Source organism: Danio rerio, chromosome 20 (genome assembly GCF_052040795.2).
Source record: "Danio rerio strain M-AB ecotype USA chromosome 20, GRCz13ab, whole genome shotgun sequence".
Classification (NCBI taxonomy): domain Eukaryota; kingdom Metazoa; phylum Chordata; class Actinopteri; order Cypriniformes; family Danionidae; genus Danio; species Danio rerio.
Genome location: NC_141040.1, coordinates 27,531,720 through 27,559,552, shown reverse-complemented (window position 1 = coordinate 27,559,552; position 27,833 = coordinate 27,531,720). Strand labels below are relative to the sequence as shown.

Sequence of the window (27,833 nt, the reverse complement as noted above, 5' to 3'; positions counted from 1 at the left end):
CCAAAAAAGAGGCACTTTTTTTGGAAACTCAAATTTGATTCTGTGTGGTTCAGGTTGCTGTAATTAATTTAGTTGGTTCCTGTGTATTTTAGCAATCATAGGAAAAAATACAAATGTCTACATTATAATCTATACAAAAGTTATTCTATTGCAACTGATGAGAGAACAGAACCTCTCATGGGGGTATTAGGCCAGTACGGACCTTTAAAATAATTTAAGATTGCGGAAGTAAATGTTGTCACGGTGGTGCATAGAGTTTAATAAAAAATAAAAATAATTTTTTTTTTCTTAAATCATAATTTAAGAATTACAATTTCATAAAAATTTAGAAGGTTTTTACGCTAATTTGATAAATCAGGCCTGACTGTTAACCACTAAATCCTCTTGTCAACTCAATCCTGGATTTACTAAAACTGTAGTTTTGCAGGGTTGTGTGCTAGTTCACGAAAATATTCTGGAGGTTTTAAATTATAAATCACTGATGTAGCTGGAAGTTCTATGCTTGGCCCCTATTCTTCTTCACACAACATTAATACAGATCTCTACCCACACAGTGATATATCAGAATACAAGCTCTAACTTAACCTCCTTGTCCTCCTAGCCAGAAACCTGGGAAAACTATTAGCAATATTGTGTAGCAAATACAACTTCTTGCAGATTTGCAAGATCAAGAAAATCACACCATTAAAAACCAAGCATGTGACAACTTCTTGTTCAGGCAGATCATTTCTAGACTGGTTTTTAATGTTTTAGCCTTTCTGTGTGTGCAATAAAACCCCTTTCAAATGATCCAGAAAGCAGTGTCACGTTTGGTCTTCAATGAACCCAAGAGAGCAGACATTATGCCTCTCTTTGTCTCACTCCAGTGGCTGCCATTTGCTGCCATCATCAATTTCAAGGCACTGAGGCCTGCAGAGAGAATAGCCACTGGATCTACACTCGAATAACTGCACTCACATTTGTAAATGTGCATTAACTCTGGTCGGTGCATCTGTTAACTCTCTCACATCTACATTTCTGAATAGTTAAAGGGACAGTTCATCAAAACATCAAGACTTGTTTTTTCTTTCTTTTCTTTTCTTTTCTTTTCTTTTTTTTTTACAAGGTGCCTCCCTGGGCAACCGCCCATATTGCCCATGCCTAAATGCTCCACTGGGAGTGGTTGGGATAATCAGATAAAAATAAATGCATATTATTGACTGCTGACCTTGCATGCAGATCAGACTGTTGTTGGAAATACCCAAAATCAAAATATGACTTTTTAAAATGCATAATAGGGATCTTTAAGGCTAGAATGCACAGTGTTGAAGTTGACTCATTTCACAAAAACATCTTGTAGAATATGAAACAAAGTTGACATCGATCGTTTCATATTTTGAGCTGATTTTAGAACATACATTTTGTACATTTGTGATGTGCTTCTCGGCACATGTTTTTGCATGAGTGTGTCAGGTTTGAAAAGCCTGTTGTTTAGTGTGCAATGCCCAGTCTTTCTCTATAGCGCTTTACAAAGTTGGCAAGAGTACGATGAGAAGTGTTTTAAATCAGTTCAATGCATCTCTGCTTTGTAGTGCATTCCAGCCTTAGTACTTGAAGACTTGGCAAGAGTTTAGCTTCAATGATTTGCGATTTGAGAAATAAAATAAACAGGACTGAATGTTGATTACAACACACAGTATAGTGGAGTTCCAATGGCAGTGCTCACCTTTGGGTTATTTGCATCGAAGAGGCCAGTGGAGAGGCCGATGAGCAGTGCATCTTCATGGCGGTGGGAGCGCAGTGGAGACACTGATCGAGAACGTGAGGCAGCAGAGGAAGAGTCTTCCAATGAGGATTGAGCAGACAGCATGGCCAACGCTACTGTGCGTCTGTGAGCTGGACTACTGCTTAACTTCACAAACAAAGACTCATCTGCTGGAAAAAGAATGAGGTCAAGAAAAAAAAACATCTTTTGGTTTTTGTTTATAACATTGCAGCTTCATTCAAACTGGAGTTCTTAAAGCTTCTGAGGATTAACATTGTTGGAAGGTAAATGAAGTGTAAAGGGGAAGCCTGGGGTTCTTTTGATATGGTGCATAATGAGACACGCTTGTGTGACAGGGAGATAAGGTGTCTTAGCTTTGCGCTTGAGAATACCTGGAGGTTCAGGATGTTTCTCTTCTCTCTGAGGTACCTCTGTGCATTCTGCTTGTATTACTCTGCCCTCTGCTGGCCTAATGTTAAAAAGAAAATGCAATGATTAGGCATAGTTTACATCAGGGGTGCGCAAACTGAGTCCTGGAGGGCTGGTGTTTAGCAGATTTTAGCTCAAACTTGCCTCAACACACCTGCATGAATGTTTCTAGAAAGCTTAGTAAGAGCTTGATTAGCTAACACAGGTGTGTCTGATTGTGGTTGGAACTAAACTTTGCAGGACACCGGCCCTCCAGAACAAAGTTTGGGCACCCCTGGATTACATCAATTATACAATGTCAGTATGTACACTACGGTACAGTCTTTTCTATAAAAGAAATCAATCCATTTATTCATCCAGAAAGAGTTATTTTGTTTTGAAGAACTGCTGTTTATTATTTTGTTTATCAAATTATATTATATTGCTTATCAAATAATCCTGTAAAACTGATAAACAAAATCCCAACTAAATATTTAAAATAGCACAACCATTTTCAAAATTAATAATGCTAAAAATATTTTTAAGCATGAAATCAGCATATTTGACAGTGAAGACTGAAAAAATGGCTGTTGAAAGGTTTTCCTTACATTTGCAGCTTTGAAATAAAATTAGTTTGAAGATGAAACCCCCCACCTCCCAAAACAGTAACAGTGATATAGATATGAATGCCAAAAGTATTATATAAAGTCAAATTCTGTGGAAAAGCTTACAGAGACTCTGGAGTGTCTTTAGTCCACGCCTGAATTACTTCTGCAGGGGGCGGCTCTGCGGTTTTCTGTGGTACATCATCCAGAACAACTGACTCCATATCATCCACCACTGAAAGAAGAGAGAAAAGTGAATTTGTTATAAACATTAAGTCTCAAGATTGATGATTGTAATCCTTGCACATTACAACCTTAAATAACAGAGTATGCATGGTGTATAAAGACTGGGTATATGCATGAATCCTAAAGGTAATTTCATGACCGCTTCAAGTTGTAATTAAGTTTATTAAATTAACTTAATAAACAGTTGTTAATAAACTGTTGTAGTTAAATAAATCAATGGAGCACAACCATGCACCAGAAAAGAAGATAAGCTTGGAAGGAACAAAGCTTGAAAGAATAAATCACGCGGTTGTTATCAGTGACAGGCTTCAACTACTGTTTGTCTTTTTACAACCAGGAGTACGCAAACTTACATTTTCCCATTTTGCCGTCTGTTTCGCTCGATTGTTTCGCTACATGTGGAGAACATCATATCACCTTCTGGCGTTTGTCCCAAATTACGTAACATCACCCAGACGGAGGAGCTTGGCCGGATGTGTCCCGGCCCGAACCAATCACATGGATTGGTTGGATTAACGCCGTTGTTAATATTAGAAAGAAAATAAATATATTTTCATACTTTTTTGGAGTTAAACAGTTTGGACAACGCTGGAACAAAATTTAAGACATCGTAATACCGTGATTAAGACTTTTTACTACCTTTTAAGGGACTTAATTTTCTCATAGTTGATTTATCAACTTTTAATACTTTTTAAGACCCTGCAGAGAGTGTGAATGAATGTATATTGATGTTTCCCAGTGATAGAATGCAGATGGAAGGGCATCCTCTGCGTGAAACATATGCTGGATAAGTTGGCGGTTCATTCAACTGTGGCAGGGACAAAGTCGAAAAAAAAATTGAATGAATGAAGACCCTGCAGACAACCTGGAAGACTACTGTGGTCATATTCAGAGTTTTGTTCTTACCCTCTATGTCACTTTCTGCAGAATGAGATTTTTCTGTCCCCTCTGCTGTTGTTTGGATAAGTTCCTGACTTTTAACCTCTTCTATGATTGGCACTGTCTCTTGACATGTCACTTCTTGTTTGTCATGGTCAGTGGCAGGCTGGCACGGTTCGGGAGGAGGCACTTGCTTGGCTTCATTAGTGGCATCCGATTCCTCAATGGGATTAAGGCTTTCTGATAAAAACAACAGAGAAAACAGGAAAATATTGTCAGAACACATAACAAAGTGGGAAAAACAACAACAAAACACTAATATTAAAGACTCACCAGTCAGTGTTTGGTCACATGTGCTGGCAGGATCTAGTCTCTGAGTAAATGACTGAAGTTCTGCCTCTTCCAACACCTTCAAAACCTCTGAATCTGGACTCTGCCCCCAAGCCTTCCTTAGCCCCTCCCCCTGCCAGGCATCCATGCAAATGACTTCACCTACTGTTTTTTCTGAAACAAGATTAATATATATATATATATATATATATATATATATATATATATATATATATATATATATATATATAGGGTTCTTGGATATAACCTAATGCTCTTTGTTATTCAGTTGGTTGCTACAGAGTGCCGGAAGTCCCAATGAGCGTAGCACATGCTCTATGGTTACAATACAAAACACACTCCAAAACATAATCTATTCCCTCTAGAAATAACAGAGGGTGTACAAGAAATGAAATAGCCCTTGCTACTTGCTGACTTGCAAAACCCTCTTTCAAATTATTAAAATTTGCACTTTAAGCACCTGTAACTTTCAATTTACAAGAAGTTCAGCTTTATTTGGTCTTCATAACTGAACGGATTGGGTAGCACTATGAATGCATGATACTGATGTAATGAGAGTGGATGGCATGTGCTTTCAGATGCATCCAAGTGCTGCGAAATTTTGACTTGTTTCACTTCTCATTAGAGTTATGCAAATGTGAAATGCCACAAGAAACTCAGTAACTTTCATTACATTTTCTAAGTAGGCTAAGGAGCTGACTTTGACAATCTTCCAATATTTTTCTCCCTTTTATACAAATCCTACATAACAATTTAAAATATATTTTGTTGAATGAGATTAACTGTATAAATTAGTGAATCCCAGGATGAGGAAGTTTACCTGTTAATTGACCAGCTGTTCTAAAGCTGGTTTCTTCCAGTGTCTGCTGAGCCACAGACAGAAGAGGAACACCATCTGTCTGCCATTTCTTCCTGTCTCCACACGAGGGAGTATTCGTTTCTGGTGATGCCACCTGAGACACTAAGAAAAGACACGTGGAAACAAAATAAGAGAATGTGTGTGGAGCTCACATTAATACACCCAGCAGGCATACAACATCATAAGACGTTAATGTTAAGTTAGATTTAGGTTGTGACGTCAGGTGACCAAGATTATAAGTCTTGCCAGCCTCTAAGAGCGTTATGTTTATGTCCCATAATGACGTCAACCCAATTGTAAATGGACGTTGGGGTACAATGTCAAATTGACGTCATGTTGACATCCTATGCCTGCTGGGCATATCCAAAGGAAGTAAAATCGCGTTTTGACTTGTGTTAAGAAATTCTTATTAAAAGAATGAATAAAATATATGATATGAAATCAGTGTCATTGCAGGATCTTAACAATTCAAATTAAGTCGGCGCAATAGCCAAGTGGTTAGCGCGTCGACATATGGTGCAGTAGCACGTCAGGGCGTCCCGAGATCGAATCCCGGCTCGAGGACATTTCCCTACCCTATCCCCCCCTCTCTCTCCAACTTTGCTTCCTGTCTAAATACTGTCCTATCTAATAAAGGCAAAAAAGGCCAAAAATAAATCTTAAAAAAAAAAAAAAAAAAATTATTATATCAAACAAAAGGTCATAATATGTTTAAAAAGTCTTCAGATCTGTGATAAAATCCCTCTTTTTTGTGTAGGATGTGCTTAATTTGGGGATGGAAAAACAACCACACTGCAATCCAACCTAAATTGATTAATAATCTTAAGAGTTATTCAAGTAATTATTTTTGGAAGTTTGTGGATTCAAACTTTTCAACTGGACTGCTATTGTAAAATATTCATGCAGCCTTCTAGATTAATGTTGATTTAGTGTATCCCGTTCCTCAAATCTAACTACTTTGTTGCATGTTCTTTTACAGATCATAGTGTTTATACCTGCCAGAGTAGCACAGGTTTCCTCGAGAGTCTGTTCAGCAACAGACAGTATGGGTGGAGCTACGGCTTCCCACTTCTTCCTATCAGCAGCTGTGGAAGGCCTTTCCTCTGTGATGGAGGGTTGGACTGGCTGAGGATCAGGACATGGTTGATTGCTGGAGGGTGTGGGCTCTTTTACAGAAACTTCCTCAGTGGTCTGAACCTTCTGATTAAGTCTGCGAAGAATCTCCTTCTTGTCACTCTAAAAAATTCCAGTTAAAGTATTCAGTGACGGTAATTCAAAAAACACAGTTGTTTCATCTTTTCCAAAGTCAAATTTACATGCCCTTTTCAAGAACACTTTTAAACTTTTCCAGCACTTTAATAGAAGAGATAAATGACATATTTATTTACACATTTACATACTTCATCACATTATATCAGATGCTATTGGTTATTGTATTCTATAGTAGAGTATTCTAAGGAAAATATTTAATGGCATGTTTGCCCCAATCCCAACATTGAATTACTGTCATTTATTCCCTTAATTTATTTTACTTGCATCTTTAAAGTGTCATATTTCATCGTAAATTTATATTTATTTTCATTTCAAAGGATGCAGATAAATAAAAAAGAGCATGGTTATAATACAGGCACATGTGTTTTCATTTTATGCTAAAAAAAATATAGATTTTATTTAAATTGTTAATTATTTTTAGCTATTCAGTAAAATAAATTATTATGAAAGGGACATCATTTTCAAGCAGTGTTAAGCACTTTATTCAATATCTAAGCATTTTTCAAACCTTGATTAAAATTCAAGGAGCACCCATACAAACCCTGAATAAACATAACAATATAAAAGCATTTATTTAACCCAAATATGCATTTCAGACCTGTACATCTGATGATTCAACTTTAAGGGAGTCCTCTTTCATAGGAGAACTCTGCCCTGATGAAATCTGCCAAAAACAGAAAGCACAGACAGCTATAGGATGGTTGTTACAGCAAGTGAACAAATTATTTTGTGATGATGAGTGACTAACCGCGCCCACATCCTTCAGTGCAGCAGTCATAGAGATGGCTGGAGTGCTGGGTCTAGAGGAGGGTGTGGCTTTAGAAGGAGCTTCCTGAGGGGTGGGGTCAGATGGTGGAGTTGGAGGGGCTGCAGGAGAGGGAGTCCCACCCACAGGCCCAACTGCAACTTTTACTCCTCGAGCGACAAGCTGCTTTTTTACAAAAGATAATGTAGAATACAATACATAAGAGATCAATGAGAAGAGATGGAAAAGGAAGAGATGAAAAGATGAAGACATACATGATCCTCCCATGCTTTCTTCTCTCTTTCATACGCTTCTCTTCTCTTCTTTTCCAGCTGCTCTTTCAGTACAGCAGCACGAGCCTTTGACTGGGCCTTACACAAAAACACAAACATGATTATTGTTTTCCTCAAATTATAATCTTGCCACTTTTGCATTCTGATGTTTTGTTTTAAGAAATCTAAAAAAAAAGAGAGAAATTAAAAAGAAAATACATAAAACGTTGTAAAGTTATCACTAAATTAAATATAACACTTTTTAACACTACTTTTATTCAACAATGTCATAATAAATTGATCAAAAGTGACAGTAAATTTATGTATGTTATGAAAGATTTCTATTTGAAAGTAATGCTGTACTATAACAGGGTTTCTACAGGTTTCACCAAGTTAAATGTAAGACTTTTTAAGACATTTTAATACCATTATGAATGCAATTTTAGACTTAGCATTTAGCCCTGTATAAATATTTTTTAAATATCCCAGTTACAAAAGATTTTCACTAGCCCAATTACAAATTAATTACAACTGAATCCATTTAAATAATACAATAATAATCAATAATAATAACCCTATAACCCTTACCAAGTATAGAAAAAAACAAATCCTTCAAATACTTCAATCTACAATAGTAATAATAATAATATTTAAAAAGGAAATTAATTAAATGCTATTTAAATTTTATTGAGAGTGGGATTGTTGGTGTTTGTATGGGTGTTGATGGCCAGATTGGGTAGCTACACATAAACAAAGGAAAATTAAGACCTGTTAAAAACATTTAAGACCTACAACACAATATTACAGTAGGTTTAAGACTTTTTAAAGCCTAAAATTAAGCTTTTGAGATTTAAGACTTTTTAAGACCATACGTATACCCTGTACAGATATAATTAAGCTTCATTCTAAAAATGTTAAATTAGGCTAATTCTTGCTTAAAATTCAGTTTTGAATATTACATTTTATTGGTAAATATTAAAATATTCTAAAATATTAAACAGTAATTTTTATTTGTAATGATTTGTCATTTGTCATTATAATACTGTATTTATAACATTTTTTAGGTAATAAATGCAGTCTTGTTAAGTAAGGAACATCTTTCAAAAATACAATAAAATTGTATATAAATTGTTTTGATTCCTATTATTGTTATGCTGATAATATAATTAGGACAAATACATCATTAAAAAACTAAAATGCAACACCTTCAAAGCCTCAATCTTCTTCATCCTGAGCACTGCCTCTTCACATGACTCCTGACTGTCTGAGCCATCACTGTCATACTGAAAGAGACAATAAAATGATCATAAATAACGTGCCATCTGAAATCTTCTAAAATTAAGATTTTTCAGTAGGTGCATATGGTCAGTAATTCAAGTTTTACAGCGATTAATATGTTTTTTTCTTTGATTTTAAAAGAAAACTTATGAGGCTGAAAAAAATGCTCATTTTAGAAGAAAGTTTCAGATGAAACTTTCTGATGGTTGACCTCAGATGAAACTGAGGTTTATGCATCTCTTTATATATTAGTATTAAACTTTAATATTAGCATCAAAAAGATTACAAAGGCATATTATCATACAGTTGACAATACAGTCAATTCTAGGTTAAAATAAATGACAACCAGGGTGAAGATGTGAGTGTATATACAGTACCTTCTCCCCTCTGAGCCGAGCTTTGATCTGCTGACGTTCATTAAAGTTCTGTAGTCTGATCTGTCGTAATCTGGTCAAATACTCCTGTGAAATGCACAGATACATATCATCTCTCTATCCAAGTTCTCCTCTTTACAACAAACAATATAGGTAAGATGTGTATTGTAATGAACCATATATAACAATATATAAATGGTTAAATATAGCGGGGGGGGGGGACACATCAACAAACAATACCACTATAAGATAGCAATGGAAAACTGGAGAACCAATAGGTGAGCATTGAAAAAAGGAATCAAATTCATTGAACTCATTCATCGAGACAATAAAAAAGCAAAAGTTAGATGGTCTTCAGCTAGAGTCCAGAAATTACACACAAAAACAGGGTAGTTCAAGCAAAATAACATTCACTAATGAAAAAAATGGTGAAACAAAGAGGGAGTGTTTTTTTAATGTGGTACTGTGCAAAATTGAAATGATACACTGGAGCACTTTCATTGTAGGTCATGCTTACATACACAAACAAACAGGTTCTGGACATCAGACGCCAGTGAAGAGCTGCAGTAATGTTGGGTGAACACATACAACTTAAAATAAGGAGCTGTGTAATGAGGGGTTTATTAAATGGCGAGGTGGATTGAGGAGTGTGGTTTGGTCCCAAACAAAACTCCTACCTCCTCCTCTTTGTTCACTCGGGGTCTCCTGCATCGGGAGGAGTTTGTCCAGCTTGCAAAGATGGCGGCCAGGTTTTGCCGGGCCCCCTATTCACCGATTGGTTAATCCGATATTATAAAAGCCACATAATTAATTATAATATCAATCTTATTAGTGACTTCAAAATTCAAACACTCTCAAGCAATCAAATTGTTTAATAGAGCCAAACTGATCATACAGTAGACCGTTTCATTTCCCTAGACTGATTAACTTATCAGGGAGTTAAAGAAATGCTTGAGTTTTAATACAATATCTGTGGCATAAAATATTATTTAGCTTCACTCTATTTTTATTTTAAACAAAATTTGAACTACAATAAAGAATATAACAGACTTTGTAGGGCCAATTTTTATTCTTAATTGTACACACTCCTAGTACTACATTTAATATTGTTATTATGGGTCTTAAGTGATTTTTGTGGGGTAAGAGTACTTTTCGATGAACTTTTGGTTGTGTGATGCAACTTCTGAACCAAGCTAACTGGCAATTTTTTATACAATACACCAAAATAAACTAGCCAATAACTACATAGATAAGACAGATTTCATTCAGTCATTCATTCCTGTCTTTTTAAAGACTAGCTTATTTTTAGTCTGACAGCCCAAATTTAGCCAAGATGTCTATGCTTAAACATCTATCAAATGTATATTAGACAGAAGCAAATGCTGGGTAGTGTGTATTGTGGTCTTGTATTTGTATTTGAAATATTAATAAGACTCTTTTAGAAAACATGAATAAGTTAGTATCAACTTTCATGCCAATTTTTAAAACTACTAAGAGAAAATTTAAAACCGTTTTAGTAGAAATAGGCAACAAACACTGTACTGAATCCACATATTTCCTTTAATCAGAAGAGTATACAGAGTTAAGGAACATACCAGCTGTCCTTCTGCACGAACTTTATTCAGCATGGCTTCTCTTTTCCGCTGTAGAAACTCCTCCACCTGCTTGGATTTCTCTACTGCCAGCTGACCTCGAAACCTAGAGTCAAGACAAGTAGTGAACTTAACTCTATTTGACAGATGTGTGATCTGAATATCTGAAAGCATTAAAACACATCTGACCTATTGGCATAGTCGATCTTTGAAATCTGCTCATTTTGGAGACTTGTTTTACGTTGTTCTTTCCTGACGCCATTCTTAACAGGAATGCAGGCATGACCATTTAGAGTCCCTGAGTATGAAGAAGTCCTTCAAAAGACAATAACATTGTTGCACAATAAATAAATAATAACAAAAACAGCCTTGTATATTTCTCACCCATCTTATTCACCTGCCATTGTCCCCTGCATGCACGGCTCCTTCACCAGCACCATCTTTAGGTGTAGGTTTGGTTAATTTTTCAGCTGAAGGGTGGATGCGGTCATATGGCGCTCTGCTTGGAGCTAAAGCTGAAGCAGGAACAGGGGAGGGTCCAGGCACAGGAAAGGGAGATATTCCTGGGGAATGGGGAGCTCCATTGCCGCCGCCACCTCCATAAAACTAATCAAAAAGAAGCGAAGAAAGATAAACCATTTAAAGTTTTTAGATATTAGTATAAGTGTGTTAGCCTTAAGGATATCTATAAACTAGTATGCTCCAAAACAATGACAAAATCACATCTAGAAGATATAAACATCCAAAGCTTGAAGTTTGTCACTTCAGCCTAGATGGATACTAGGGGTGTCACGATTTCGATTTTTAATCGAAATCGATCGAAATTTATGCTCAATTTCGATTATAGAATCAAAAAATAGAATCGTTGATGCTGCCACGCCCCCATGTCAGCTTGGCTTGCCAAGCGAGAAAAAAACAGGCTTGTTGAAGTGCTTGTTAAACTGCAGAAGCAGGAGACCCGTCGAGAGAACTTAAATCCTCTCCTCTTTCAATGAAGTCGCCGGTGTTTAAGCATTTTGGATTTCCAGTGAGTTATGTTGACAACATTCGTGTTGTCGACAAAAAAAAACACAGTTTTGCAAGCTCTGCTTGTAAAATACGTATTACATACGTATTACGTACGGTTCGTCCGATAGACAACACCGGCATCGCGATCCTCCGCCCGCCCCTGTTGCAAATCCGCTCGCGAAAGTACACACCCAGGGCCTGTTTACACTGTCCTTGTTTTTAAATGGCATTTTAGAACGACAGCAATTTGACATCCACAGTGGCGTGTAGCATTTCTGAGCAGCCCTCCTTCCTCTCTGCCTCTGAAAATGCACATCACGTGACCACACACACACAGACTCACACAACGCCATGCACTCCAGACAGCAGGTCCAGGCAGTCAGAGGACTGCTTCAATCTTTCACTCACTTGTACTTAGTCATTTTAGCGAACACCTCAGATACTGTTGGCTGGTTCCTGTTGGCTGTGCGTCTTTTTTACCGACGCCATTATAACGACACAGATCACTGCCTATTTACGAGTCCCGCAGAAAAAGTGATTGACAGGTGGTAATTATGTGTGTATCTTGCCTTTATTCATTTACAGTATGATTTGTTTATGGGTAAAACAAAGACCATGCAGGTCAAGTAGTTTAAACGGTAGGCTACAAATAATTAATGTGTCATTAATTAATTAATTATTCATAATCGAAAATCGAATCGAATCGTGCCTTTAGAATCGTGACACCCTTAATGGATACACAATTTTTTGACATCTCATCAAGACTTCTGACCAATCATATGCTCTGTATCTGACATGTCCCGCCCCTTTCAAGATGCTTCTCATTTGCTTTTAAGTAGATGTGCTTGATATCAATTAAATAAAACACTATTGGCTGTTTTTTTAAGGATACTCTATATCCTTGAACCATATTGACAGGTTTTATTGACTTATCTGTAGCAGATAAGAAAGACAAGCGCACCTTCCGCTCAGGACTGCTTCCTCCACTAGAACTCAGCACGTGTCTCCAGCCCTGCTCTCGAGCTCGGTTGATTCGGTTCAGCTGAGAGGAAATGGGTCAAAGTTTTAACACCAAAAATTGCAGGTAACCATCAATGGTTGTAAATAACCATTGGGAGAACGGTACTGATCAGTTCACCTTTTCTCTCTCAAATCTCTTCATCTGAGCAGCCTTCAGTAACAACATCTACAGAGAGAAACACGATTACAGAGGGTCAATGACTCAATCAAGAAGCTTTTAAATGTCTTTTTGCCCAAGAGACATATTACAAATAGCATCCATCCATCTAATGAAACTAGAGCAGCCATCTGCTGAACTTGATGTGAACTCATTTAATCGCTAAAGCTATAGTTACACAACAAATACACAATCTGATAGAAAGCATCTTATGCCATACGTGGCAGAATTTATTTAAAAATTAAAATACAGCAAAGACTTTATAAAATTTAAATATTATTACAACAATATTACAACACTTGACCCCCTTTATATGTTAAAATGTCTTTTATTCCAGTGATGGCTGCCATTACTCACATGACCCATCTGTCTTTTGCACAGAACAGGATGCATTTTTTTTTTATTCTTTAATGATGAGAAAGTTCAAAAGAATGTCATTACATTATAAAATTTAAATACCATTAGAAATGTCTTCAATGTCACATTTGATCAATTTAGTATGCCTTTAATAAAAAAGTAGCTATTTATGGAGTTAAATACGAAATATGATGTGATATCAGCTCTTGATGTTATCAAAAAGTTCACCTGTTCTCTTTGTTTTCTCTCTCTCTCCATCATCTCCATCCGCTTCTTCCTCACTCCTTCCTAAAAAAGAATATAACCAGGACACTTTTAAATATGTAAATGTTTGTTTACAATATGTCACTGTAGAGAGGCAAGCACAGCCTATAGAAATATATCCTGCTCGCATATCAAACTTCCATATATAATCTTTTGCACAATTATTTGACTCTAAATTGTATTTGTTTAGCACTCCTTGCAGTTCAGAAAAATAAGTTTGCCTAAATATAGACAGCATAACACACTGGATTGATGAAAGAGTTAATAAACTCAAGGAAAAAAGGGATGAAAAGAAATGTAGATGCCCACCATATGGATGATGGCAGATGAAGAGAAGCAGAAGGACACCAAAAACAAAGAAGGGGAAGATAAAAAAAATTCACTGAAGAGAATAACATTTGGCCATGTGTGTATCAAGATTAAATTGGGATTTGTGACATTAAAAGGAGAGTTCACCCAAAAATTAAGATTTACTCACTATTTACTCACCCTCAATTGGTTGTAAACATTTATGAGTTTCTTTAATCTGTTGAATACTATTGAAGATATCTCGGAAAAAAAGTTTTTTTTAAAACGCCTGTAACTATTGACGTCCATTGTAGGAAAAACAAATAGCAAGGAAGTCAATGGTTACAGGTTTCCAGCTCTCTTAAACAGAAGAAAGTAATACAAACAGGTTCGGAACAAGTGAAAGGTGGGTAAATGGTGACAGAATTTTTATCTGAAAATTCTAAGCATTTCTGGATTTATATCTTATAGTTATTCATTATGTGAAATACGTACTTTTTATTTTATTCTGTAAACAACTAATGTCATGTCTCTTAATGTTTCTCTTGTCGTTTAAACATGTTTAGTCATGAAACAAAAGATACCATGTTTTCAGACTTAATAAAATAAAACAATTGTTAACATTTTATTCAAACTCAAACTTTATCCAGTAAATCCAGAGAATTTTTAAATGTATTTTTTAGAAATAGTCGTTCAGCTCACAATTTGATCCAAAGTATCTGTAAGCACATCGATCACAGTGATGAAACTGCTGGATTATTTATTTATTGCCACATCAGCAACTTATGGCTATTTCATGGCAAGATGAATATACATCATACAAGACAAATATTACAAACAGATTCATAAAACTAATTTGTATTACAAAAAAAAGTTACTTAGATAAATATATAAAATATAAATAAATAAAATTCACACAAAAATACATTCAAAGTTAAATATGATTTTTCAGTTCAATTTATAATAAATTATTTGATTCTTCCTGGTGGTACCTTTTTAAAAATGTCCATCAAAGTACTCTCCTTATAAAAATTTTGTCTAATTATATTCAAACTTCCACATTCCAACAAAATATGTTTCATGGTAAGAGCAGCCTGGCAGTAATTACATGTGGGTGGGTCTTCGCTATCGAGTAGATACAAATAAGTCAACCTAGAATGTCCAATTCAATCTAGTTTGACAGTTTGATCATGCCTGGTCTCAAAATTATAATTTGCTAAGTGTCTTTTATTTATTTTCGGGTTAAACTGCTGGATTAACATCTGAACAAGTGCTCAAGAGTTTAGCAGATCTTTAACCACTGTCGTCGACAATTTATTAAAACTTACTAGTGAAATATGGGTAAACCTATCTGAGATTTAAATCCAAAGCATACTTCAAATTTTTATATATGCTAGGCTAATGCACCCAACTAACAGTGTGCTCAACACATATTTTCAGTACACTTTGAAAGGCAATGCGCAGGACAGCTAATGCACACTGTACACTTTAGGCTATGTATATACACCTTTTTCTGCTGTGACCGCTGCATTTCAATTCATGGCCTGCACTTCCGGTTTGGAGAACTTTCTTTTAAAATAACGTCAATATGGTTGTGCTACAAATAATCCATCTACAGAAAATGGTCAAAAAGCTGTGAGTGAGAGGCACATTTGGCATTGTGTTTTATTTTTAACATACAGTTGAGGTCAGAAATATTAGCCCCCATTTGAATTTTTCTTCTTTTTTTAATATTTCCCAAATGATGTTTAACAGAGCAAGGAAATTTCCACATTATGTCTGATAATATTTGTTTTCTACTGGAGAAAGTCTTATTTGTTTTATTTAGGCTAGAATAAAAGCAGTTTTTAATTTTTTTTAAAACCATTTTAAGGACAAAATTATTAGCCCCTTTAAGCTATTTTCTTCCCGATAGTCTACACAGAACAAACCACCGTTATACAATAACTTGCCTAATTACCCTAACCTGCCTAGTTAACCTAATTAACCTAGTTAAGCCTTTAAATGTCAAGCTGTATAGAAGTGTCTTTAAAAATATCTAGTAAATATTATTTACTGTCATCATGACAAAGATAAAATAAATCAGTTATTAGAAATGAGTTATTAAAACCATTATGTTTAGAAATGTGTTGAAAAAAAAAATCTTCTCTCCGTTAAACAGAAATTGGGGAAAAAAATAAGTGGGTGGGAAGGGGTAATAATTTTGGGGGGCTAATAAATCTGACTTCAACTGTATATGAAAATAACATTACACTTGGTATTTTAACTTATCTCTGTCCAAAGCTTTTGTATTTTCTCTTTATATTTCCTTACAGTATAGCGATATTCAACACAAGCGTAATATTGCTATGAAACTTTTTGGGGTTATTTGACTGCTGAAAGTAATTTGTTAATTCTAACAACTTGACTATTAATATTTGTTGGTTGATCTGGGAGGAGAATAAATGACACCTAATTGTGCCCGGTTTCTAATTGTTTACAGTTAAACAAAATGAACTACCAATCTCTCATAATTCAAGCAAAGCATCATGGGGCATAGAAAAGGGCGAAAAAAAACAGACTCGAGTAGGACAAATTGTATTTGTAAAAGGGTATGATGGTTAATACAGAGGCAGGAGCAGGTGTTAGTACAGAGTCTGTAGACAGGGGGCACTCTCTAATGTACCTCATGCTTTCTCCTCTCCTCCTCCACTCGACTCACTCTCCTCTGAACCGCTGCAGGAGGGGGAGCCTGGACAACACATGACACCGGGGGGCTCTCATATACAGCACACAGCGGACAACATCAACAAATGTCTGAATGGTATATGGTGTTCCTCGATGCCTCATTCAGACATAATGAGTGGTAATGTATGGGCAAAATGTGGGCGTGGAACTGCCAATGAAATACATTCTCCTTATTGCCCATGGTTCTCACCTGCTTAAGTTTAACTGGTTTCTTTGCTGCATCTGGGACCTTCCTGGCGACTTCAGATGGTCTCCGCACTGTTAAAGGCACTCCGTATTTGGCTGCTGGTTTGGTGATTTTCTGAGCTGAGGTGATTGGGATGGGGCCTGGGGCTGGACGTTTGGCTAGGGAGGAAATAGGCATAGAATATCAGTAATTAATCTTTGGTATTTGGAGATCAAGAAAATTATGTACAATGCAATGATGCACTAAATTAAATAAACTATATTTCAAAGAATGAGCAATTTTAGCATTTAGATTAGCATTAGGTAAAAAATTAAGCCCATAATTGTGTCCAGATGAAAAAAATAATCAAACAGACATTACAATATACATAATATGTATATATACAACATATATTGATTGTTTGCAGCTCTGAAACAGTTTGGTACCCACATAACAATATACTCAAGGATGAAATTCATGCAGAAACAACAACAATTTTAGTTTTTGAGTGAACCATCCCTTTTTTATTGACATGGAAATATGCAAACATTTTAACAAAATAATGATTGAAATAAGAACCAAAACCACTAGGTAGTGGTAAATAATTGCCATTTATCCATTTGATTCATTTAAAAATCTTAGTAAAATTGAGTAATAAAGTAAATAGTTGTCATTTTGAATGGGCATCTGAGTCCTTGTTTCACTTAATTCATTCAAATTGCAGATTCACTCAGAAATCCATCACTACTGTATGTTGACTGGAGTTGCAATGTTGCTGTTGCTTAATATTTTTGTTTTCAAAATGGACAAAAACATTTTTTTAAAAATGTATCATAATATGAATATTCAATTAAAGTTAAATATTAAACGTGCACATGTAAATCGGCAGCTAGCTCTCTGCAACTCTCACATGGTTGCCCACTGAAGCTAAGCAGGGCTGTGCCTGGTCAGTACCTGAATGGGAGACCACATGGGAAAGCTAGATTGCTGCTGTAAGTGGTGCTAGTAAGGCCAGCAGGGGCGCTCAACCTGCAGTCTGTGTGGGTCCTAACGCCCCAGTACCAGTATATTGATATACTGCTCCGTGAGCACTGTCTTTCAGATGGATTCCAAGGACTGTCAAAAATCCCAGAATGTCCTTTGAAAAAGGAGTAGGGGTTTAATCCCGGCATCCTGGCCAAATTTGCCCACTTGCCTCTAAACTATCCCCATATCATAATTGGCTTAAATCATTCTTTCTGCCCTCCACCAATCAGCTGTGTGCGGTCTGGCGCAATATGGCTGCTGTCACATCCTTTAGGTGGATGCTGCACACTGCTGGTGGATGAGGAGATTCCCCACAAAACAATGTGTAAAGCGTTATATGAATGTAAGAAATAATTATTATTACTACGAGTAATATTGCACTTATTACTTGTGTGATGTTTTATAACTCGATCATGAAAAATAAATGGGACCAAAAGGCAAGCCTAGTATACAGAATTATAGGAGCAAAAAACAGCAATACATGGGGTCTATCATGTAGTGAGTGATTTCACACTTTCAGACATTTACTGAAAATTACCCATAAACTGCCAGAGATCCTGTGTAAGCAGACTCTTTTTAAATTTTTTTTTAGAGTTTTAGAATGAGAAGTTAGAACATTATCATTAAATTGCCAGAATTTAGCTGTGTGAGAACAGCATATTTTTGAATTTACAAATAAAGTTGTTCCAGTCATTTTAAGGGGCTATTTATTCTGTACCATGTAAATCAACTAAAGGAAATTCAGGATGATTTCCAAATGATCTTGCTGGTGCATTGACACAATGATTAGTCATTATTGAAAGTGCTAACCTGGTGCTGCATGGGCCACACTCATTTTGGGCTGAAGGTGAATTGAATGGCTGAATTCCTGAGCAATAAGCTGCAATATAGAAAGAGACATTGTAACAAAAACTGAATGCAACACATGCTGTATCGAGCCAGGATTTAGACCTGAGCGTTACATAACATCTGAGTTATAATTGAGTCACAATGCACAGAATTAGTGTTTGATTCATCACACTGCTAATCGAGTCTGTTCGTGTGTATATGTCACCTGAGGGCTGAGAAACTTGTGAATTCTGCGAGCAAGAAAAGGCTTGTCCAAAATGGTCGAGACGGAGGGTCTCTCCCGGGGGTTACGCTTGAAGAGCTGGGCCAGGAGAGAGCGCAAATCTGGGGAGTAATGGATGGAAACAGGCGGGTATGAACCACGGATGATTTTCAGCACCAGGTTCTTCATGTTTCCTGCTTCAAACTGAGAGAAAGACATAACATTGGTCCTACTTGCAAATAAGACAAAAAAAAATCATATTCATTCATGTCTTGAATAGCGTAACCCTACAATATTGTCAGAGAATAAAAGGGGGAGGGGGGACTTTTAAATGAATCAGTGGAATTTCTCTTCAGCTGCAAAGAGTCTCTCCACACAGCTAACCATCTCAATTTTTAAAGCCGCGGAAATTTTTCTTGACTCTCCACTGTAAAATATAAGTCTCCTCAGAATATTTATGGTGTAAATAATGAAGGAAAGGAAGTGAGAGAGAAAGAGAGAAGGGAAGATGAGACCTAAATAGAGAGACAGATTAAACAGATATGAAAGAGCTGCTTCTGTTTTATTATTCACATCAATAAATAAAGCACAAAAATTCCCTCACACACAGAAGCTACTATTGAGAACATGGGGTACTTACTGCATGCTTAAGCGTGCACATTTCATACAGGACACATCCCAGGGCCCAGATATCACTAGGATCAGACCCGACAGAACAACGGGTAAAGAATGCAGACAGAGAGGGAGAAAGTAGGACAAATGGGTAAATTGTTGGTTTTTGGCAGCACATTTGGATTACTCACACCTGCACGTGTGGAAACACATAAATATATACAAAAAAACAGCATAAAGATCTCTCTATATATATATATATATATATATATAGTACAAAATCTCTTTTTTTTCAAACCAATGCACATTTATTTGTGGCTTGAGAATAATACGTCATATTAGTGGTGTAATGGACTACAAATTTGATGGTTCGGATCAAACTGGTTTTTGATTTACGGATTTTTCGTCATTTGCTTTCCAAATGACAAATGAAATAATTTGCTTTCCATTAATACCAAAATATTACTGCAAAAACCATTGGTTTTAACAAACAGAACCTGTAATTTAAAAAAAACCAGCTGGAAAACAAGGAAAATTTTTAATACAAAAAATGATGTTTGATACTGTTGGTGATAATGCTAAATAAAGAAATCAAACATCTTGTACAATAAAATGTCATGTTTCATTATAGGTGTATCACAGTGACAAAATTTTGATGGCTGTTTGTCGCCAACCATTATTTAAACAATGTAATTTTTTAATTGCTACAAAAATCACCAGCGTCAGGTTCCATTAAACTGTGATTTTAATCTTTACCATAAAAATCAGGATTTATATCTTAACTATAAACTGTTCTCCCAGTACTTCTGTGTTAATTAATTGTTTGTAACTAACTGAGAATAAGTAAAAACTGAATCTCACTTGATCAAACACAGATTTGAATGCAGCACTTCAAAGGATTAATAAACATATGCAAATCACTATCATTTATCATTCAGGTTGTGCGGGTTTGCATTAAGATCACAATCTTTTAATGTTGAATTGCACAGCTTTACACTGAATGCATTAATGCAGGCTAAACAAACAGTGACAGAACACCTTTAACTAATAATCAAATAAAGCATTTAAATCCCACCACAACATTTTCTGTCATCATTATATTTTACAGGGAAGCCAAAATTCTTTCATACAGGTGATTTGAATGCCGCGCCAGGCGATCTCTCTGCAAATGTTTTTAATGTTGGATAAACCTACAAGTTCAAAAAAAGTTATCTCGAATCAACCCTAATTCGTTACACTCCTCGGTTATATTATATTCCTTTATTTAGAATATAACATACAGATTTTAAAAATGTGATTAGTGTGCAGTGTGAACAAAGCTTTTTAACCCAAACTAAGCCCACATCTAGAATGCCTGATATACATTTTCATACATTATGATATTATATTCATATTATAACATCCCGTCCAAACATTTGAAGTCAAAATATTTTTTTAAAAGAAATTAAAATTTTTATTTTATTAAGCAAGAAGTTAAAAACTCATTCGACCAAATGTTACAATAAGGGTTTATATGACAAAAATATTAAGCAGTACAATTGTGTCATTTTAATATAAATTCACAATACTACCTTTATTATGAACCTTTGGAACAGTAGTGTAACTAACAAAGCTATTGTTTATCAACTAAAGCTAAGAATATTCAGACTGATCAAGTTACAAACAGCCTGGAAAAAAACGACTCAGGATCGATATGTAGCTGCTGGGATCAGAGAAACTTGTGTATCTTACATCACCTCTCTAATGACTCAGCAAACTGGGTCAAGGGTCCTTGAGTGCCTTATAGACACAGTACTATCCACCCTTTGTGCTCCAAACAGTGTCTTTACCTCTTGTTGTTGTATGGTTTATTTTCACATATCTCTGGCGACAGGTAATAAGGAGTGCCGATACATGTCCTTGCCAACTCCACGGTGCTGCAAACACAAACACATCATCTATGAGTGTCATTCTCGCCCCATTTATGCTTTTTTAAAACCAGTTTAAATATCTTGCCTGTTCAAAACTCTAGCGATCCCAAAGTCTCCAAGCTGCACGGTACCATCTTTGGTCAGAAAAATATTCTTCATAGAAAGCAAAGCCAGAAGTCATGTGTAAACAATCTTATACTGCATTTGCATTGAATTGTTGAAACAAAAGTGTGTGAAAGAGAGAAACTATACCTGTGATTTGATGTCCCTATGTAGGATTTTGCGGTCGTGTACATGTTTAAGAGCCAGACAGATTTGCACAAACCAGTCAAGAATCTTCCAGAAAACAACAGAGATCAGTACGTCAAATGATAACATTGCAAAAACTATTCTTAGCGTTAAAATGGATTAAATCATTAAAAATCCTATATTCCTTTATAATGAAAGGAATTTAAAGCTTTTAGTATTGTTTTTGTATATAGTACAACGTTGTAAAAAGCGAAGAAAAATTACCTGTTCCTCTGGGAAAAGAGATCCTCTTTGATTATTGATCTTCTTAAACAGGTCTCCTCCCTCACAGTAGTCCATTACTATGTACAAACAACCACTCTCTAAAGAATAAGAGAGACAGATTAGTGTTCTTCTACAGTAATGATGTAATAGATCTGCAATGATGGCAAGCACACTACCCTTCAATATAATTTTTTAAAATAGACTTTTACTTTCATTTAACAAGGACACAATTAATTGAGCAAAGGTAGCAACAAGTAAACTTATGATGTTAAGAAAAGTATATCCGTTTTAAATTAAATGCTATTTTTGATAGTTCTACTAATAATAATACAAAAATGTCAAGAAAAATTACATCAAATAGATTAAGCATAAGTATTTCAACTGATAATAAAACAATTTCTTTGACAAACAAATTGGAAAAGTGGACTGACTAATGCTGAGTTCAGACTGCATGGTTTTAGCGTTTGTCGGTTTTGACTCGGTGACAGGTTTTGAGAAATCGCCGACAAATGCCTAAAAGTCACAGGCAAATCAGTGCTCGTTCACGTGAGTGACAATTACACATTATGAACTATCAAAGACGCGATCTTTGAGAATCCCAGATGAGTCGCCGATGCCTGTGAGATATTTGGCATGCTAAATATCTGGAGCTGTCTGCAATTCAAATTATGCCGTGTGAAATGAGTTATGACGGAAAATAACATCGGCGATCTCCTACAGCCAATGAGAGAGCAGCATACACTTGTGTGTGTGTGTGTGTGTGTGTGTGTGTGTGTGTACCTGCAGGCCAGCGGGAGGTTGAGGGAGAAGTTAGAAGAGCTAATTTAGAACCAAAAAATGGAGAAAAAACTATTGGAAGTTTGACAGGAGCACCCGAGTCTGTTTGACGTTTCATACAAAAATTTTCAAAAGAAAGTTGAGGAAAAATTGCTAATTCCCTTCAAACCCAGGTGAGCAAATATGTACATTTCTACCCCCTTAAAGGCTTCTTTCTCGTTATGTAGTTAATAACAAAAGATATACTACGCTAGCCCAGATAGTCATGCAGTGTGAAAACATCTGACACAACTACTTTGAAAATCATGCAGTCTGAACTCGTCATAAATGGTCACATCTCACAGAAGACTGGGGTAAAGACTGGGGTAAAGATGCTGAAAATTCGACCTATGTGAAAAGTGCAAAAAGCTTTGAAATGTTGTTCTAAAAGTATGCATGCTTATGTTCAGTTATTTCACTTTAAAGTAAATCAGCAAACTATTATCTCAAAAACATTGCAAGAATTAGATGCTGTGCTTCCAGTGAGGACTCAAAGAAACTTGTTCATGCTTTTAACACCAGCAGGGTGGATTACTGTAACAGACTCCTCACTGGCCTTCCCAAAAAGACAGTCATACAGTTGCAGCTTATTAAGCTGCCAGGATTCTAAACAGAACCGGAAAATCAGAGCACATCAAACCTGTCCTCAGATCTTTACACTGGCTCCCAGTTACATTCAGAATAGATTTTAAAGTATTATTACTTTTCTATAAATCACTAAATGGCCTCGGACCTCAATACATTACAGATATGCTGATTAAATACAAACCTAACAGATCACTCAGATCTTAAGGATAAAGTAAATTATAAATTCCATGGGTTTAGTCAAAGCAGGGTAAAATCGGCCTTCAGCTACTAAGGGCCTACTCACACTATGCTATCCAAACAGTGCCCAGGCCTGTTTCCCGGATCGTTTGAGAACTGTGAGTGCGCTGAATCGGGCTCAAGCACGGTTCACTTGGCCGGCCCTGGCCCGGTTGGAAGAGGTGGGCCTGAGCGCGGTTCACTTGGGCTTTTGTGCGGTACGTTTGTAGTGTGAGTGCAAAACGCGCCAAAGCCCGAAACTGAAAGTGAGACGTGACTTTAAGGGACTGTTTCATTTGGATTTATTAATCATTCCTGCTGTTCAGTGAACGCAAACTGCCGTAGTTTATTAAAGACACAAACTCCTCACTGCACCACAGCTGTGCGCCTTCAGCAAACCTCCTCATTCCGGCAGCACGAGAGCTTTTTGATTGTTTATGAGTGCCAAAAGGGGCGGATCTGTTCGGCGAAATATCTGGCTGCTTGTCACAGCACTCCTAAGGACTGTTTGGGGAAATATTTGGCTGAATGTCACTGCATATCAAACGACTGAAACGATATAACTAGAGAAATCTCCACTGTGCGCTGCTGAGTGAGAGTTCTTCTCACTGAACAGCGCAGCAGCGATGATGTAAGCATGCCCAGGCCCAACTGTGTTGTGAGTGCGGGCCGTTGGGGGAGACGGGAGGGGGGACAAGCGTGCTTTGGCCCGGTTCGAGGCAACTGTACCTAGTGTGAGTACGGCCTAAGCCCCCAACTGCGTGAATCAGCTTCCAGAAATTATCAGAGGTGCTCCAACATTAGGTAAATACAAATCAAGGTTTAAAACACATCCGTTTAGCTGTGCCTTTAATGAATGAGCACTGAGCTACGTCCAACAGAGCACAGTATTATGTCTTCTTTTCTTTTTCATTCTTTTCTAATCAGTTAACACATTTTAATCTGTTTTTATCTCTTTTAATATTTTTTAATTATTTTAATCATTTTAATTTTTATGTTTCTGTTATTCTTGTTTATGTAAAGCACTTTGATTAACAATGTGTATGAAAAACGCCTCTTTTAGAAGAAAATTTCAGAAGGTACTTTGAGGTTTTTGAATCAGAACTCTCCATACTCTATATACTGTCAAGCCTAAAATTATTTCTACCTCTGGCAAATTTTGTTTTTGTTCAAATTTAAATAAAAAGCTAAGAAATATGATTTTTGGGAGAAGCTGGCGTCATTTTCGGTCAAATAAACCAATAGACAGAATTTTCCAGGGGTATGAATAATTTCGGGCTTGGCTGTATATTTCATATATATAATGCTTTCATAATTTGATCATTTTTAGAGCGTTTTCAACAAACAAATGTAGACCTCTAACAATCAGATTTTACAATGTAATAAAATAAACATATTGCTCTCCATTGTTAATAGCATTAACATTTATACACTGCCACAGATTTATGTCATTAATTAGCCAGCCATCCGGATGTCAGAGATACCGCACTGCTCCATAAAGAAAACTATCATTATCACAACAACATCCTCCCTGTAATTTAATTCAAGAGCTTTGAGCTCCACGAGATTCTGCCGGCCACCCCAATCTATCAATCTGACACGAGTCTTTAAAAAAGAAATGCACTGGCTATAGTTTGTGCCGGAACTAATGTTCTTCGATTAATCAAAAACAGTCCACTAAAACCCAAACACAGAATGCTCATTCCTCTCATGCATATTGACATAATGTGGCTGCATGCAATGAAAAATATTGTAAAATCATTTAATACCAGTTTCTTAATATGGATGTCTTAGTGTATTAAAAGGCTTTACCTTCAAAGGATTCCTTGTATTGCACAATGTTTGGATGGCTCATGTTAGCCAGAACTGCCACCTCTTTACGTGATTCCTGTCGTTCCTTGTTCGACATCTGATGAAAAAAAAAAACAGTGCATGAATATGTATAAATTTAGATAGCACCCTCAGCATATCACATTTTGTCTGGCTGAAATCTTAAATTAATAAAATACCTATTAGCATTTCTGAGAGATGTCTAAAAGATGAAAGTGATGGACTCACCCTGGAGATACCAATCTCCTTGATAACATATTGTCGGCCATCTGTCCTTGACTTGACCAAGATGGCTTTCCCAAAGGATCCCTCCCCAATCTTCTTTAACCTCTCATATTTATCCATGTCTGTGCAAATGACTTCTCATACTGTAACGGAAAGAATAGCACATGATAGAAAGGAGATTTAAATTACTTTAAACGTGGGATTGTTAATGATGCTGCACAGGCTGGTGAAACTGAAGATCTACTTGAATTTTTACACACAATCAGATCTAGTGTGAACACGGATAGTAAAACGGAAACGGAAAGTAAAGTAAAGCTAAAAATAATCAGTAAGTGGCAATTTTATGAAAGAAAATGTCAGAGGTCAGAGCGGAATTACCAGACTGGGTTAAGCAGAGAGAATCTATTAATGATTTAATTAAATCAAGAAAGAAAAACAAAACACTGTTTACGATGGACTCTGCAGAAGAGTACAAATCCAACCATAAATCAGATGAGCTACAGCAGAAGAACAGCACACTAAATCCCACTCCTCACAGCCAAAGTCATACACAATCCACTCTGGCTCACCAAATTTGGACAATAAAAGAATGGAAAAAAGGTTAAATAGTCTGATAAGTCTCAATTACTTTTGTGACATTTAATAGTAAGGCCAGATTTCAGCATTTAGAACATGAAAAAATGGATCCACCTTGTCTATTTGAAAAGAATAATTTATACTAATCGGGATGACTCAGTAGGGAAGTGAACAAAATAAAACACGTTACAAGCATGTATAAACATTACAGGACAAAGATAAACCTGAAATAAACAAAGCTTAATGCTTTTCTAGGAAAGTATAACTCTATTCAGGTGCAAAAATTGAATAATCAAATCTAAAAAACAAACATCTTGCACTCTTCATTGTGCCAATAATTGAATTTGAATCTTTATTAAAATTCCAAAGTGTCACATTTTCTTGTGCTTTAATACTTTACACTTTCTTGAAATGCTCACAGTCACAGGACTTTAAAAACACACACATGACAAACGCTCACTCTATGGTAAAACTGCAGTGACTCCAAAAACCTAATGTGCTCTGAACTGTGGCTCGTGATATAATGCCAACTCAACATTGCACATTCTGAGATGATACTTTTGCAAATGTGTGCATTGTCATATCGATGCTGAAATTATATATTGTGCAAGCCTACTGCCTAGTATTAACAGGCCAAGAAAATGGTGTGGCACATATGAAGTAAAATCTCTGAGGAATTTTTCCAGCATCTCCAGAATCTGCCACTCACAGGATTAATAAAACTAAGGCACCTAGTTAGTTAGTTAGTTAGATAGATAGATAGATAGATAGATAGATAGATAGATAGATAGATAGATAGATAGATAGATAGATAGATAGATAGATAGATAGATAGATAGATAGATAGATAGAGGTGTGGCATATTAAAGTCACATTCAGCTGTGATTCATTCACAGTGTCAGCAGGAATTATTAAACCAACTCAAGCGGAGCACCTCCTGATGAGTGAAATGTTGATATTTATTCCATACAGAATCCAGCTGCATGCTGGGAATGACTACAACTGCCAGATGGCCAAGGTGAATTCTCAGGAGGACAGGCATTTTAGACAAAATATTGGAAAGCAAACACTAAAAATATCATGCCCAAAAGTAGCAGCCTTGCTTGAAAGCAAAAAATAAGCAGCAAAAAGCCAGACAGTGAAAGAAGGCTTATGAATTAAATATGACATGTCAGGAGGAATTACCCACCACCCTTTAAAGGGACTAAGAAAGGGGTACAAAGAGAGAATATAAAAGAAAAACACGACTGATAGAGACACACCTCAAGATAACACAAATTAGGTTAAATACATGATGAAAACTGTCGCCCAATAATAATAACAAAAGCACAAAGCGGGCTGGAAACTAAAACTTGCAAGCTGTAAAGAACAAAGCAAAACACAGAGACTTACTCAAGATAGGAGCTGACTTGCACTGTCAACCATTAACAATAAGTTATTAACAAACTAGATTTGTTATGCAATTTTATGCTGTGTGGATAAAAGCAGCAGCACATTAACGTTACAATGCAAAGTGTGTAAAGCAGCAGCTGGTGTCTAGTGAAGCGGGGCCTTGAAAGGGTCGCTGTTCAAACTAATGACAATAACACGATACTAAAAGCGTGCTAATGAAAACGAAATGGTCAGTTTCATTGACAGGGCGGAACGACGCTGACATGGACTTTAAAGTTACACTCCGCCACATATTTTTGAAGAAACACACAATTTGTTCAGCAAATTTAGTTCTTACCTTGTATATCTTATATATTCCGAATAGTCAACGAGCACTGGCAGCATCACAGCAGCTCAAATGAAGATTTTTTCTTTTGTGGGCGGTCTCATGTGTGCAGACGGCACACGCTTACTGCTAGGAGTGATT

At 36.3% G+C, this 27,833-nt stretch overlaps 1 protein-coding gene across 45 annotated transcripts in view; it reads right to left on the bottom strand.

Moving 5' to 3' along the window:
• nek1 (NIMA-related kinase 1) overlaps positions 1 to 27,746 on the bottom strand; it is a 42,319-nt gene extending 14,573 nt beyond the window's left edge. For 3 of the 45 annotated variants that reach the window (XR_015518384.2, XR_015518380.2, XM_087298173.2), the window contains exons 1-30: positions 27,705 to 27,746; positions 25,403 to 25,542; positions 25,157 to 25,253; positions 21,725 to 21,822; positions 21,464 to 21,547; positions 21,297 to 21,364; positions 21,131 to 21,217; positions 19,330 to 19,384; positions 18,693 to 18,893; positions 18,449 to 18,518; positions 16,637 to 16,791; positions 16,385 to 16,450; positions 13,396 to 13,455; positions 12,772 to 12,819; positions 12,595 to 12,675; positions 11,023 to 11,231; positions 10,815 to 10,940; positions 10,629 to 10,731; positions 9,037 to 9,120; positions 8,587 to 8,664; positions 7,385 to 7,480; positions 7,113 to 7,292; positions 6,963 to 7,028; positions 6,088 to 6,328; positions 5,054 to 5,194; positions 4,216 to 4,386; positions 3,910 to 4,122; positions 2,884 to 2,992; positions 2,137 to 2,213; positions 1,706 to 1,914 (exon numbers count right to left, since the gene is read on the bottom strand). Coding sequence is in view for 35 of the 45 variants with exons in the window: in XM_087298173.2 (XP_087154299.1) it covers positions 1,706 to 1,914; positions 2,137 to 2,213; positions 2,884 to 2,992; positions 3,910 to 4,122; positions 4,216 to 4,386; positions 5,054 to 5,194; positions 6,088 to 6,328; positions 6,963 to 7,028; positions 7,113 to 7,292; positions 7,385 to 7,480; positions 8,587 to 8,664; positions 9,037 to 9,120; positions 10,629 to 10,731; positions 10,815 to 10,940; positions 11,023 to 11,231; positions 12,595 to 12,675; positions 12,772 to 12,819; positions 13,396 to 13,455; positions 16,385 to 16,450; positions 16,637 to 16,791; positions 18,449 to 18,518; positions 18,693 to 18,893; positions 19,330 to 19,384; positions 21,131 to 21,217; positions 21,297 to 21,364; positions 21,464 to 21,547; positions 21,725 to 21,822; positions 25,157 to 25,253; positions 25,403 to 25,519 (3,390 nt within the window). In the remaining 10 variants the exon portion in view is untranslated. Of the gene's footprint in view, positions 1 to 1,705; positions 1,915 to 2,136; positions 2,214 to 2,883; positions 2,993 to 3,909; positions 4,123 to 4,215; positions 4,387 to 5,053; positions 5,195 to 6,087; positions 6,329 to 6,962; positions 7,029 to 7,112; positions 7,296 to 7,384; positions 7,481 to 8,586; positions 8,665 to 9,036; positions 9,121 to 9,710; positions 9,798 to 10,628; positions 10,732 to 10,814; positions 10,941 to 11,022; positions 11,232 to 12,594; positions 12,676 to 12,771; positions 12,820 to 13,395; positions 13,456 to 16,384; positions 16,451 to 16,636; positions 16,792 to 18,448; positions 18,519 to 18,692; positions 18,894 to 19,329; positions 19,385 to 21,130; positions 21,218 to 21,296; positions 21,365 to 21,463; positions 21,548 to 21,724; positions 21,823 to 25,156; positions 25,254 to 25,402; positions 25,543 to 27,704 lie in introns of all 45 variants that reach the window. The other 42 variants (XR_015518376.2, XM_087298165.2, XR_015518377.2 and 39 more) reach the window with 34 other exon arrangements.
• Between the last annotated feature and the right edge of the window lie 87 nt (positions 27,747 to 27,833).